A 13,209-nucleotide genomic window follows, 5' to 3' on the forward strand; every position below is an offset into this window, starting at 1 on the left:
AAATGCTGTATGATAAGATATGTAAATAACACTTCATGCATGCATTCTTCTACCATGGATGAACAATATCATTTGATAGGTCTTGTTTTAGGCTTTTTTATGGAAATGATTGAATCAAATAGTTCAGTGTCTAAAAGTCAGCAAAGTAGAAATTTTATGCTAACCAATACTTTGAAACATTACTGATCAATGTGTTCCTAGGAAACTATGATTCATTTAGTATTTTTCTGGAGTAGGTCTGCTAAGACCAGATAAATAGCCTAATAGGCCGCTGCCTTCCTGGGAATGCCTTTATTATAGGGTCACATGCTGCTGATCCATGTTTCAAGACTTAATTTTATATCCTTGCCTGCATATTTTTACTTTGGTCATATTACTTCACCTTCCTTCTATTTTTTTTTTTATTTTACAAAGATACTTGATGCAGTTCTCATTCTTTGTAAATTGTACAGCAATATTTTTATTTATTTTTTCATTTTTGCTTTATGCAGCTTTGTATTCTTGCATTTACATTTTGCATTTTCTTGTGTATTTCTTCCCAAGCCTCCCCTGAAAAGTTTTTTGACCAGTTGGACTTTTCCTGCAGATAAGTGCAAGTAAATTGGTTCTGACTGCTGCCTGCCAGAAAACTTCCTGCAGGAACAGCAGCTCATAAATATAACACAAAGCTCTTCAAGAGTTCTTAGCATCTTATCCTTGTCGCAATGTTGTCCCAAAATGTTCATGTTACAGCAAATAATATTCCAGTATATGATATGAATAACAGGTTTGTCTGGCAAGCACCTTTAAGTATCTTAGGGTTTTGTGACCAATACCACTGTTGATTAGTATGTGACACTTCTGCAGGATGCTTCTTATATTGTACACTTGTCTATTAACTATCTTTACAAAACTTTCATCTGTCAATTGCATCCAATAGTAACAGTACAGAAAACAAATCTTCAGTGAATGGTTACTTATACCTTTCAATGCTTTTCTATAAATAAAGTATTTATTTTATAAGATAAATAAATGATAACCCTTTTATTTATTTTTAATGAAGAGATGTTGTTCTCTATAATCAGTTGCAAATAAATACTAAGCTTTTTATCAATATCTGCAATAATGTATTATTACAAGAAATTTTCCAGTAATTGCCATGGCAGAATTCAGACAAAAGCAAGTCTGTGTCCCATTAGTACAGATCCACAATAGGCATACAAGTAGAACATTTAGTGTTTTATTATAATGAATGCATAAACAGTTAATTTACTCTGCCTGTACCCCAAGTGAAGTGATCATATATGCCACACTAGCTGATATGTGCAAAAGCATTCATATTAAATCTGAAACTTTCATGAGCTATTCAGGTGAGAAGTTAAATGCAAACAGTGATACAAGAAATGTTTGCTCCATCTTTTAGGTAATGCCTTAGCTTCCTTAATTTCCATCTGCTCACTGTCCAGGAAAACAAATTCAGTAAAACTTGGTCTTGGCTTAACATCATTTGGAATATATCACATTTCACTGGTACAGCCACCTCTTATAACTTTCAAGTGCTAGCAGTTTCACACTGACTTCAGTGCTGAGATGAAGCTTAATCCACTTTTAGTATCTTTTCACAAAAGGCTGTGGAATCAGCCATGCTATACCATATTATCCCATACTGACCAAGTGTTTAGTCTGACCTAATGTTTAGTCATGCACAATATTTGCAGCTACTGGAACTGGTCACATTCTTACAAGTCCTGTAATATGTTTCTTAAACTAATCCTGACAAAAACAATCACATACTTGGATTTCCAAATCTGTCCAGTAGTAGATTAAATGTTTTAATACTTGAATAACAAAGTGATTTATCCTCTCATCACAGTCTACAGACTTAACATTACAGTGCTATACTCAGACATAATGCACACATTACTAATGTCTTACCTGTGTTGATGGTGATTGTTGCTTTTTCTTTGAAACCATAGCATGTTCATCCTGAGAATTAGAAGACTTTTCTACTACTGGGGCTTGTTTAAAATCTTCCACTGCTGAGGCTTGTTTATTTTTGTCTTAAAATACAAACAAACTTATTAGTTAATAGTTAAAGCAACTCATGTTCAGGAGCAAAGCAACCCCTGCATAAATAATGAAGTATAAGAATTTTTAATGTTATAAGATTTTGCTATATAGTAGTATGACATCTGTATTACTGCATCAGAATTTATATTACCTAACATTAATCAGGTCACTATGATTATGGCCTGGTTAATTCATAAGAACATTTAGCACTTTATTGGCTTAGTTTGTCTGCTTCCTGATTTTAGTTATGCATGTTCTGATTCTTAGTGTAACTGTCTGTTGTTGTTTAAACCAAGAGAAATTGTAAGACAAGCAAATTTGTTGAAATACTTGTTTCATTTGAAGTCAGTTGTGTTATTGTTCACATACAGATTTACCTGGTAGTCTGCAAATGCACTTTCTATTATTATAATGGATATTTGTACTGGAGTATTTATCCCCTAACCTTCTCTAAAAATCTGTAGTACTATTCAAAACTTTTCAGTTAACTTCATCCTTTAGATGAAATGTCATACCAAGGTTCCATCTACTTTGAGATAGTGGTAGCACAGGCAGATGTAAGGGAACCCACAGTACAAAAAGAGTAAGGTGTACTTTATTAAAACAAATATGTCCAATTTACATGTATATACAAAAATTCTACACAATATTTACAAGTGATATAAAATATCTATCAATCAAAAACATATTTTACTTTAATTATTCTCATTTTCATTTATTTATCCATTGACCTCTACTCTTTCTTCCACAACCAAAATCTTATTTTCTCTAAAATTAACCATATCCCATTTATTATTATGCATAATTTCTGATGCCCTTTGATTTTATAACACTCATAATACAATACATTTCTATAATTTTTTATACATAAAATTAACTTTTGTTTCCAAAAAAAATATATTCAATATTACTCATACATAAATCTTCTGCTCCCTTTATATCCTCAAAATAATTGATGTCTCCTAATTTTTTCATACTTTTATAACTTTTCAACACAAAAAATGTTCAACAGTTTCCTATTACCCACAATAGTTACACATTCTTTCACATGTCTTCTTGTATGGCACATTTGCCTTCACAGGCAATTTTTACAGATAACCTCCATAAAAATTATGGCATTCTACAATTTCTTTACATCTTCTTTCCCTCTGTTTTAAGGCTTTACTCACTTCATTATTTAAATTATTTAAGGGGTACTCATAGTAGTATTATATCCTTCTGTCATTCTCTAGTTTTTCTATTTTTATTTTCCATAATATCATTTTATCCTGATATGCTTTAAATTCTTCATTTATATGCTATATTCTTTGTTAAAGCTTTTTAACAATTTCTGTTCCCTTTCATATTTTTGATACATTATTTTTAACAGTTTGTCTTTATTTTCTTTCAACCAATTAAGTACTTTATATAACTGCAATGAACCTGCATAAATCACAGGATTTATCAATCCTAAACTTCCTTTTTTTACTATTATATAGTACTCCTCCCTTAATGGAGTTTAACCTCGAACCTCATATAAAGAGAAATAGTATTTTAATTATCTATTTTTGAAAACTATAAGGTATATTAAATATTCCAGCCATGTATGCCAATTTTCCTAACAAAACATAATTTATCAACTATAATTTCTTCCAAAAAAATAATTTGAAAAATTTCTGGAATCTACAAATACTCTGTTTATCCAATATTTCCCCACTGTGATTGTATCATATCCCTAGTACCAAATCTTATACCCAATAAAATGATCACATCTGTCTTAAATTCCATACCTCTTATGATACAATTACATTCCATTCCTTTACTCTTTTCCTTATTCAAATTAAGGCATAGATCCTTTAAATTTCCATTCAAGTAAACTTCTATCATCTCCATACTTTTTATATCCTTGGTACGTAAGACAATATCATCAGCATAAGCTAATATAACAGGAATATCAGTACCATCCTTTGTAATATGTGCCGCTGACTTCATGTTGTAAGTCATATAAATAACTATTAAATTCATTGATAACATGAATAAAATACTACTCCGGGAGAACCCTTTTTAATTTCTCTCTTTATATGCATTTCTTTACTTAGCCCCCAGTCAAAAAGACTTTTATTTTTTATTATTATACTCAAAAATGCAAACCTTTATTTTACTAATAATATTCTAACACTGAAATAATTCCCATAAAATATTTTAGGGAATAGTATCAAATGCTTTATTTAAATCTCCAATCATTATATTAATGTTTTCTTTTTTCCTAAAATATCATCTAGCAATTATTGACATCTACAATTTACACTATATATTAAATCCCCTATAACTATATAGTTGTATATCCATTCTCTTCTGTATAAGTTCCATAAAGATCTTATAACATGTTATTCAAAACTATATGTCTCCAATTTTGAATTTCTCTTTTGCTTCCCTTTTTCCTTATAAATTTGATTATGCCACTACATAATTCTGCATATTTAATTTATTAATTTAACCACCCATTCAATACTGTTGCAATCTATTTCTTTTGCAATCTTGTCATATTTTATACATCTGATAGTCTATCCCATCTGGCCCTGCTGCTGAACCTACATTAACCATAATTAGCATTTTATTTAACTCTTCTATATTTCTATATTTATACTTTTTCCAAATCTTCATAGTATAATTTGGAAAGAAATTTCACTTTCTATATTTTTTATTTACCATTTCTTTTCTCTAAATGCATCCCCTCATATATTTCATTATAATCTCCATTATTTCTTCCCAATTATTATATATTTTTCCTTATTTGTCCTCTAATTCTCTTACTTGACAAATTTACTGAAATAAGTAGCAATGTCCTCCTTTTATTGTAAAATATCTCTGCTTAAACAATATTTTTTTTCTTTTTTAACTTAAATATACCCTGTTCTGTAATAAAATACTTTATCAATTGTCTCTAAATCTATAAAGACAGATTCACTTGACTTTTTATATCTTTGTTTTACATCTTTTCTCATATTTATTTCCTATTGCAAATAACATTTCTTACATTTTCTTAAACACAATCCACTACTCTGACCGATTTTGATAAAATTGTCTCTTTATTATATGGTCATTCCATAATTCATTTACTATAGTTTTTCCCTTTTCACTCCATTCCTGTCCATTTATCCTTTTTATTCCTTTTACTATGATTATACAGTTCTTATTCCCATGTAAGACAATCCAAACAGCCTGATAATCTGGAAAACCTCTGTCCATAACTTCCTCTCCTACTAAGGATATGACAAATGCAGTTATAAAATAATCTATTTCTGTCATAAACTTTCCTCTACTATATGAGTGTTCCTTTGCATTCCAAATCTTCAATTGACCTCATTTAATAAAGTCTAATACTTTTTTACATATTTGTCTTTATTTCTATGTCTCCTTAAGTTGCAATTAGACCCCTACTGTTATTATTTCCATATTAACTGTTAGATAATCTATTATTTTGTTTCATATGTCCTCTCTTTCTCTAATTGTTACATATGCATATAATGTGTATACTCTATATACCTTTTTTGCCATCTTATATCCAGAATAGATACCCATAACTAATAATGTCACGCCCAGTATTTTAATTGATTTTTTAAATAAAATAGCTATTCCTAAACATCATCTTCCCATAATCCTTTAGTTTTGTATTCTCTTGTCTTCTGTTAAAAAAATATGTCTTTTATTATTATATTCACATCCAAATGTTTACACAATTCTACTATACCTATTATTCTCACTGAACTTTTAATACTATTAGTATTTATTGCAATTCTATAGTTGTCATATTTCCTAGTACTAAATGTTTTCTTTTAGAAAAGGTGAACCATTTCCTTAACCTTTCCCTTTCTTTTTTATATTAGTCCAGGTAAATGTTATTTTCCATTTCCTAACCTTTTTACCAATGGCATCGTTTTCTTTTATTATATTCCAACTAATATCTTCTTCAGCATTTATTGCAGAGTTATCTATGCTATCCTTAACTTTTTCAATTTCTTCTTTATCTTCTCTTTCTTTATATTCATTTTCTTTTCTTTCTTCCTTTTCTTGGCTTATTTGAACATTTTTTTTAACTTATCTCTGTTTGTATAACATGTACCTCTTAATTGCAATCCATTCATAAATGACCTACTCTTTTGCATTTATATCATCTCCACAATTCTTTGCATTTTGACCTGTGTAACCTCATACATAACATTTCTTTCTAACCTACCAAAATATTAAATGATTTGTTTTTTCAAACAAAACGTCTTAGGTTTAACACCTTGTCCATCAAAATTTATCACACTGGGAATATGTATAACATTTTCATTTTCCATTTTCAGTATTACATTATAATCCCACTCCCCAGTCCATAGTCCTCTGTTATCATAAACTGTTGATGTGTTCATTACCTCTTTACATATTTCATTTAAACATTTTCAAATTCTCTTTTTTTCACTCCTTTTTTAAACTGGACATGTATCCTTTTTTTAGTATCTGTATGAAATGGTTCCATACATATAAGGTCCAGGGTCTATATTATGTTGTTGAAAGACATGTTCAGCGAATACGTCTTCATTGACACATAAACATCAAACCCAGTAATCTCCGAACAGCCACATCAGCGATTTTTTTCCCAGAGGGGAAAGACAGCTTGGCTGTCATCAGGGATTTGCCATTTTCCCCACTGTAATCCGATCTCAGAGTTGGTATATTTAGTAAGGGGTGTGTGAGCACAGCCCCCACTCTATAGGGTTTGAATGTTTGTTTACTGTTTCTTCAGCCAAGTGCTTTCTTCCCCTTGGAAAAAAAGTTGCTGATGTGACCATTCTGTGATTATTGGGTCCGATGTTTATGTGTTGATGAAGACGTGTTCGCTGAACATGTCTTTCGACAATATAATATAGACCCAAGTTTCAAGGTGCACACTCTCTTTTTTTTCATATTATCTTAAAAATGTCTCCATCATAGAACCAGTTTCAATAATAATATCACAAAAAGTTTCTTTATTTAGATGAATAAATGCTCTTATGCTTTCCTTTTCTTGGCTTATTTGAACATGTTTTTTTAACTTACCTCTGTTTGTATAACATGTACCTCTTAATTTCAATCCATTCATAAATGACCTACCCTTTTGCATTTATATAATCTCCACAATTCTTTGCATTTTGACCTTTGCATTAGTTCCTAAATGTGATATTATTGTGTCCCAAACCTTATAGCTGTCCTTCTCTTTTTCTTCTTTACTGCTGATTCTAACTGTGAATATTTTTTTGAAATAACTAGAACTCATTTCATACTTTGTCTTTTCTCTGTCTCCTTTTCTATATCTGCATATGATTTCTTTTTAACCAAAACTTCCTTTTGAATATTTTTCATTTCTTGTCATATTCTATCCATGTCTCCCCATGATACATCCTTCCCACTATCTGATTGACTCACATCTATTAAGTTAACCAAATAATCATATTGAAACTCTCCTGCTTGGATGGTTGTAACAAGACATCCCTTTGTAGTGTCCTGCATTCTGGTGAAAAGAGTCTGTTGGAACAAATCTTCAGTATCAATACATGAATCAGCATCATGCTCACCCATAGTCCTTGCAATTAGTAAGTTACTTGAAAGCTCAGCAGTCTTCATATCCATGCTCTGCAACTCCAATGCATCACCACCCATACTGGAAGGTATGACTGTCTTCCCTCCATTCTCCACTTTTTGGACTCAAACATTTAATTAATGGAAGGCTTGACTACCTTATACCTCAATTTCACTCCTTTTATCTTCAAACTGCAAAAAATGGCTCACGAATGCACTCATTTACACTGCTCCTGTTTACTTTCTCCATTTTACTCTCCCTGCTTCTCTGGGCTGCCACTGCTCCTGGAATGGAAGCATGACGTTCCTCAATGAAACAGGTCACCTACTCAATGAAAAGAGTAAGGGTTCTTTAATTAAAATTTTAATATACATTATATACATAATGTAAAACTTTATATATAAATGATTTACAATTATTTACAACTGTTTTACATATTTTCTTTATATTTTTTACTGTTTTTATCACCCATTGTTTTTCCATAACCAGAATCATATCTTTTTTCAAGATTTCTGGCAGCATCCATTTTCCATTAAATTATATTTCATTATTCCAGATAATTCATATTATACAAAACAACTTTTCATCCCATTTATCCACGTTTTTTCTCATTCTTATAGTACCCACACTCTATCATATCCATATTTACACTTTTCAATCTCTACATACATCCCTTTTCACATAGTTTCTTTTCATAATAGACTCTTTCACATTTAAAAAATACATGTCCGATACTTTCCATTCCTTCACAATTTGTACAAACTCTTTTTTGCATCTTCTCATATGGCATATTTGCCTTTACTGGAAGCTTGCTAATGGATAAACATCTGAGAAAGTCTCTCTAAAAGGATGAAAGCACTTATAAACATGTTTGGTTAATAAATATTTAGCATTTTAACCTTCATTTGTAGTCAGATTTGTCATGGATCTTTTTGTCTGGTCAGTTATTTGATACCACTTTTAGAATTTTCTTGTTTATGGATAATCTCCATAAAAAAAATCTGTGCATTCAAAATATTTTTTCCATCTATTCATTCTTCGTTTTATAGCTTTTATTTTTCTTTCTTCCAAATGCTTCCATGGAAAAGTATACTAAATCTTATATATACCATTCCTTTCTATCTTTTTCTATATTATTTATATTGATCTTCCATACCAATATTTTCTCTTGATATATTCTCATTTCCATATTTATCATTCCTTTATTTTTTAATGTTTATTTTTCTTCCAAATATTTCTATATTTTTCTTCCATTATATTTACTACTGTTTTTGTCTGTCTTTCTTTACTCCAGGTCAATAGTTTATACAAATTCACTGATGTTATGTGCACAATTGGACTTATTAAACTGAAACCTCCTTTTTTGGAAACAAATAATTCCTCTTAATTTGGTTTAATTTCAATGCACATATAAATGCAAACCACACAGACAGTAATTATTTTTCAGATCCAATTGGTATCAAAAACAAAGTTGTTAAATGAGCTATTTTACCTAATATCACTGAGTTAAGTAAATAGGCTCGTTTCCTATACATACACACACACACACACATATATATATATATATATATATATATATATATATATATATATATATGTATATAAGTTTGAATGATCACCAAAACATAAAAATGTATCTTATTTTATCAAAATATACAAATGCATTTTATCATGTTCTCCCACTGTATTAATCTCTGTTGTTTATTACCAAACGTTATTCCCAAAATATCTATCTCTTCATTATTAAACTGAATACCTTCTATCATACTTGGAAAACCTACTCCCTTACTCTTTTTTCTCATTAATGTTTAAACTTAATGACATCAGTTCCCTACTAAGTGCCTTAATAGCTGTTTTCATCCATTATTCATTTTTTACAACTAATACTGAATCATCTGCAAAAGGAAACATTACTGGAATATGAATTCCTTCTGCTGTGCAGTATTTAGCTTCCTTTAATGTTAAACTTACATAATTCACAATTGCATTCATTATTAAGGCAAACAATATACTACTTGCTGGACAACCCTGTTTTATACCACTTTTTATTTTTATTTTCTCACTCAAACATCCATTAACCACTAATTTTGCTTTAGTTTTGTTACACACTGAAACAAAAACATTAGTGTTTTTTGTTTATCATATTCTTCTAAAATATCACATAATATGCCATGTAGTATCTTATCAAACACCTTACTTACACCCCTATTACAATTTTAAATTCTGCTTTTCTCATTCTCACAACTACTATTTATCTTATAATCATTAGAAGCTTTTGACCTCATTTCCCTTTTATTACAAAAAAGTGTTTTATTCAATATCTTATTTACTTTCATTTCTATTCCATGTCACAAATACTGTATAATCAACCTTGTTTACCACTATTGGTGTCCAGTTTTTTATATCTGTTTTGCCTCCTTTTCAATATGAAATTCAGTGCACCCATTCATATTCTTTCCTTTTGTATTCCTTTCTCTAATTGTTCATTAAAAACTTCCAAGAGACATCTTTTTGCCATTCTTGCATACCGCTATACATCAACTATTCAATTCCATCCAAACCTGTAGACGCTTCTAAGTTCACTGTTTTTAAAACTTTTTTTTCTATAATAGTAATCTTTTCTTTCATCATATTATCTTTAGTTATTTTTTTCAAGTTCCATTTGTGTTTTCCTCTAGTTTTGCATTTGACAAATGTTTTCATAATATGGTTTCTTATTACATGCATTATTTCTTTTAATTTATTAAGTATATATTTTCTTATTCATCTATTAACTCTTTTATTATTCTATTATTTTATTTTACCATCTTACTCAGGTAAGATTCTATTTCCTCCTTTCTCTTGTAAGAAGTACTTTTGAATAGCACCCTTTTATTTTTTTTCTTTATTCATTTCATATTATTTCTTTTTCTTTTTCTAGAAATCTTTTCCTTATTACTTATTATGTCTTTAGAAACTTGATTAATGCTGTCTTTATATTTACAACTATCTTGTATTCTTTTTATCTTTTGCCATTCCAAAATCTCTTTTTTATAGTTTTCTTTTAGAGTTATCCACCAGCTTGCCCAATGTTTGTAAAACCTTCTCATATTTATATGATTTAGCCATAACTGAAAAATTATTTCCATACATAATCGTTCAATTCCATTTCATTTATTTGTTTAATACCATTATCTATTTTATATATCCTTCCTTTCCTTGAGAACCTCTATCCAGATTGCTGCATGATATGAACAACCTGTTATTTTTACTCCTTTATGGAATATTTTTTAAATGCTCTGATAGAAAAAAAATCAAATTCTGGACTCAAATTACCCCTTTTGTACGTCCAGTGTTTATTATTCAGTAAATATATCTTTCCCCTTTTAATTATTTCTGAAATGACTTTAACAACTACTCCTTTTCTTCTATGCCTTAAATCACAGTTAAAATCTCCAGCTAATATTATTTGCATATTGACACTAACTTAATCAAGAATTTTTCTAAACATAATTTCCCTTTGCATTTGTAAAACAGACACATTCAGTGTGACAATTCCATATACTTTGTACTTCATTTTATATTCACTATTAACACTCTTCCTATTATTACCAATGAATAATCCAAAATTTTTATAATTTCTTTACGTAAAATTGCTTTAGCTGAGCACTTTTCTTCTCCTATATTCCATGTAACTTTACCTTTCCATAGTTTGTTTACTTGTGTTCTCTCTTCTTCCATTAAAACTCTTATATCTATTAGTATTATGATATCCATATGCACCAATCTACACCATTCTAACACCCCTAGTCTTCATTTGCCATTCTTCATATTTTTCCTTTCTTATTTTTTCTTATACCTATATTTTTAAATTAACATTTTCTGTCCTTTACTCTTCCCAATAGAATTCATTTTATTTTAATTTTTACCCACTTATCTTCTCCTTTTTTGCTCAAACTACTTATTTATTCTTCTTTTTCTATTTCTTCCTTTGTGTTTTCCCTTACTTCCACCATTCTTCTAATTTTCTTTTTGTATCTCTTCTATGTCAACTTCTAGATCATTAGCATTTACTTAATCTTCCTTCATTTTATGTGTATCTTTTCCTTTCATATCATAATCCATTCATGAGTGTCCCATTTTTTCACATTTAATACATTTTGTTAACAATTTTTTGCTTCATGACCAATTTTACCACAGATAAAACATTTTCTCTTATCAGAGTTATTAATTAAATGGTAATTTTTACTACAAAAGAAACATGTTTTTGGTTATCCTCAGTATTTTACCAACCCAACCCCCAGTTCCGCTCTACAATGATTATACTAGGCACATGTATTTTTCCATTTTGCATTTGCAAAACAACTACACACTCCCATCTTCCAGTCCATAAACCACTGTTGTGATACATCTTTGTAATATCTAGTACATCTCTGCATTCAGTTTTTAAATAATGTCTTAGAATGTCTTTTTCTACCTCTGTATGAAACTAAATATATAGTATCTTGTCTGTCTCTCTGTTAAATGCAGGGACAACATCATTTTCAAGGTCTATCATTTTTTTCATACTGTTCTAAAAACTTCTCCATGTATTGTGCTTTTTCAGAAAAAGTCACAAAACAAGCCCTTGTTAATACAGATAAATGCTCTTACCTTTCTGTGTTTGATACCCAGTGGTGAGTTAACATCATCGCATACGCCATATCTATCAAGTTCTTTTTCCATCTATTTACTTACTCATACACAGTACTTTCTTTTCACTTCTATTTTATTTTCCTATTTTTTCTCCCTCTCTGACAGTTCTTTTCTTCTTTTTCCTTATTTCTTGTACTTCCTCTTCTTGTAGTCTTTTTATTATTTCACCCCACAGCACTGCTTTTTCACATTCCAGTTTGCTTTGTTCAATCAAATCTTTAAGATACACATTCCACGACCCTCCTGACTAGAGGGTTGTAATGATACATCCTGCCTATGATTCTCTTCATCCTCAAACATATTTTGCTGAAATAACATCCCAGTATATTGTGTAGACTCACACTGCTCCCCTTGTATCATCAAACCCTTCTTCCACTCCTATTTTCATATCACCTTTCTCCAAAAATAAGCTTTTTTCTGAAGGCTTGATTTCCTTTCTTTGTCATTTCACCTTCCATCCTTCTACTTTTACTCTTCTTGTACTATTCTCCTTCATACTGCTCCTTGCTTCTCTGAGCTGTTTTAATTCCTGGACCAGAAGCAAAAAGCAGAGCTACAAATTGCATCCCTGTACACTGAAGAGTAGGGGAAGTTCTCTGGTGCTGTGATCAAATTTCTCCTTTAAGTATAAATAACACCTTGGCACTTCCCTGGAAAGGGACTAACCTTGTTAACAAAGGATAGGTAAATAAAGAAGAAACAAACAAACAAATACACAAATAAATAAATATGCAGAGAATGACAAGCATACATTTAAGACAAGATAAAGACTATATCATTTGTTCAGGCTTTAGAACAAAAGAAATTTCCTAAATGTCCTCTAGTAGCTGTATAAAACAATCATTTTGTATCTGAGAGACGTAAATATACCATGAAAGAACTGAAACAACAAAATAATCTATAAA

The 13,209-nt window shown here is 30.0% G+C and overlaps 1 protein-coding gene across 1 annotated transcript in view; it reads right to left on the reverse strand.

Moving 5' to 3' along the window:
* The window catches only part of LOC122799998 (cell adhesion molecule 1-like), an 886,925-nt gene that overhangs the window by 23,220 nt on the left and 850,496 nt on the right, over window positions 1-13,209 (reverse strand). Inside the window, exon 5 of the mRNA XM_044069450.1 lies at window positions 1,915-2,039. Within this exon, the coding sequence (XP_043925385.1) occupies window positions 1,915-2,039 (125 nt within the window). The remainder of the gene's footprint in view (window positions 1-1,914; window positions 2,040-13,209) is intronic.

This window comes from Protopterus annectens, chromosome 4.part0 (assembly GCF_019279795.1).
Source record: "Protopterus annectens isolate FY-2018-M chromosome 4.part0, PAN1.0, whole genome shotgun sequence".
Lineage (NCBI taxonomy): Eukaryota > Metazoa > Chordata > Ceratodontiformes > Protopteridae > Protopterus > Protopterus annectens.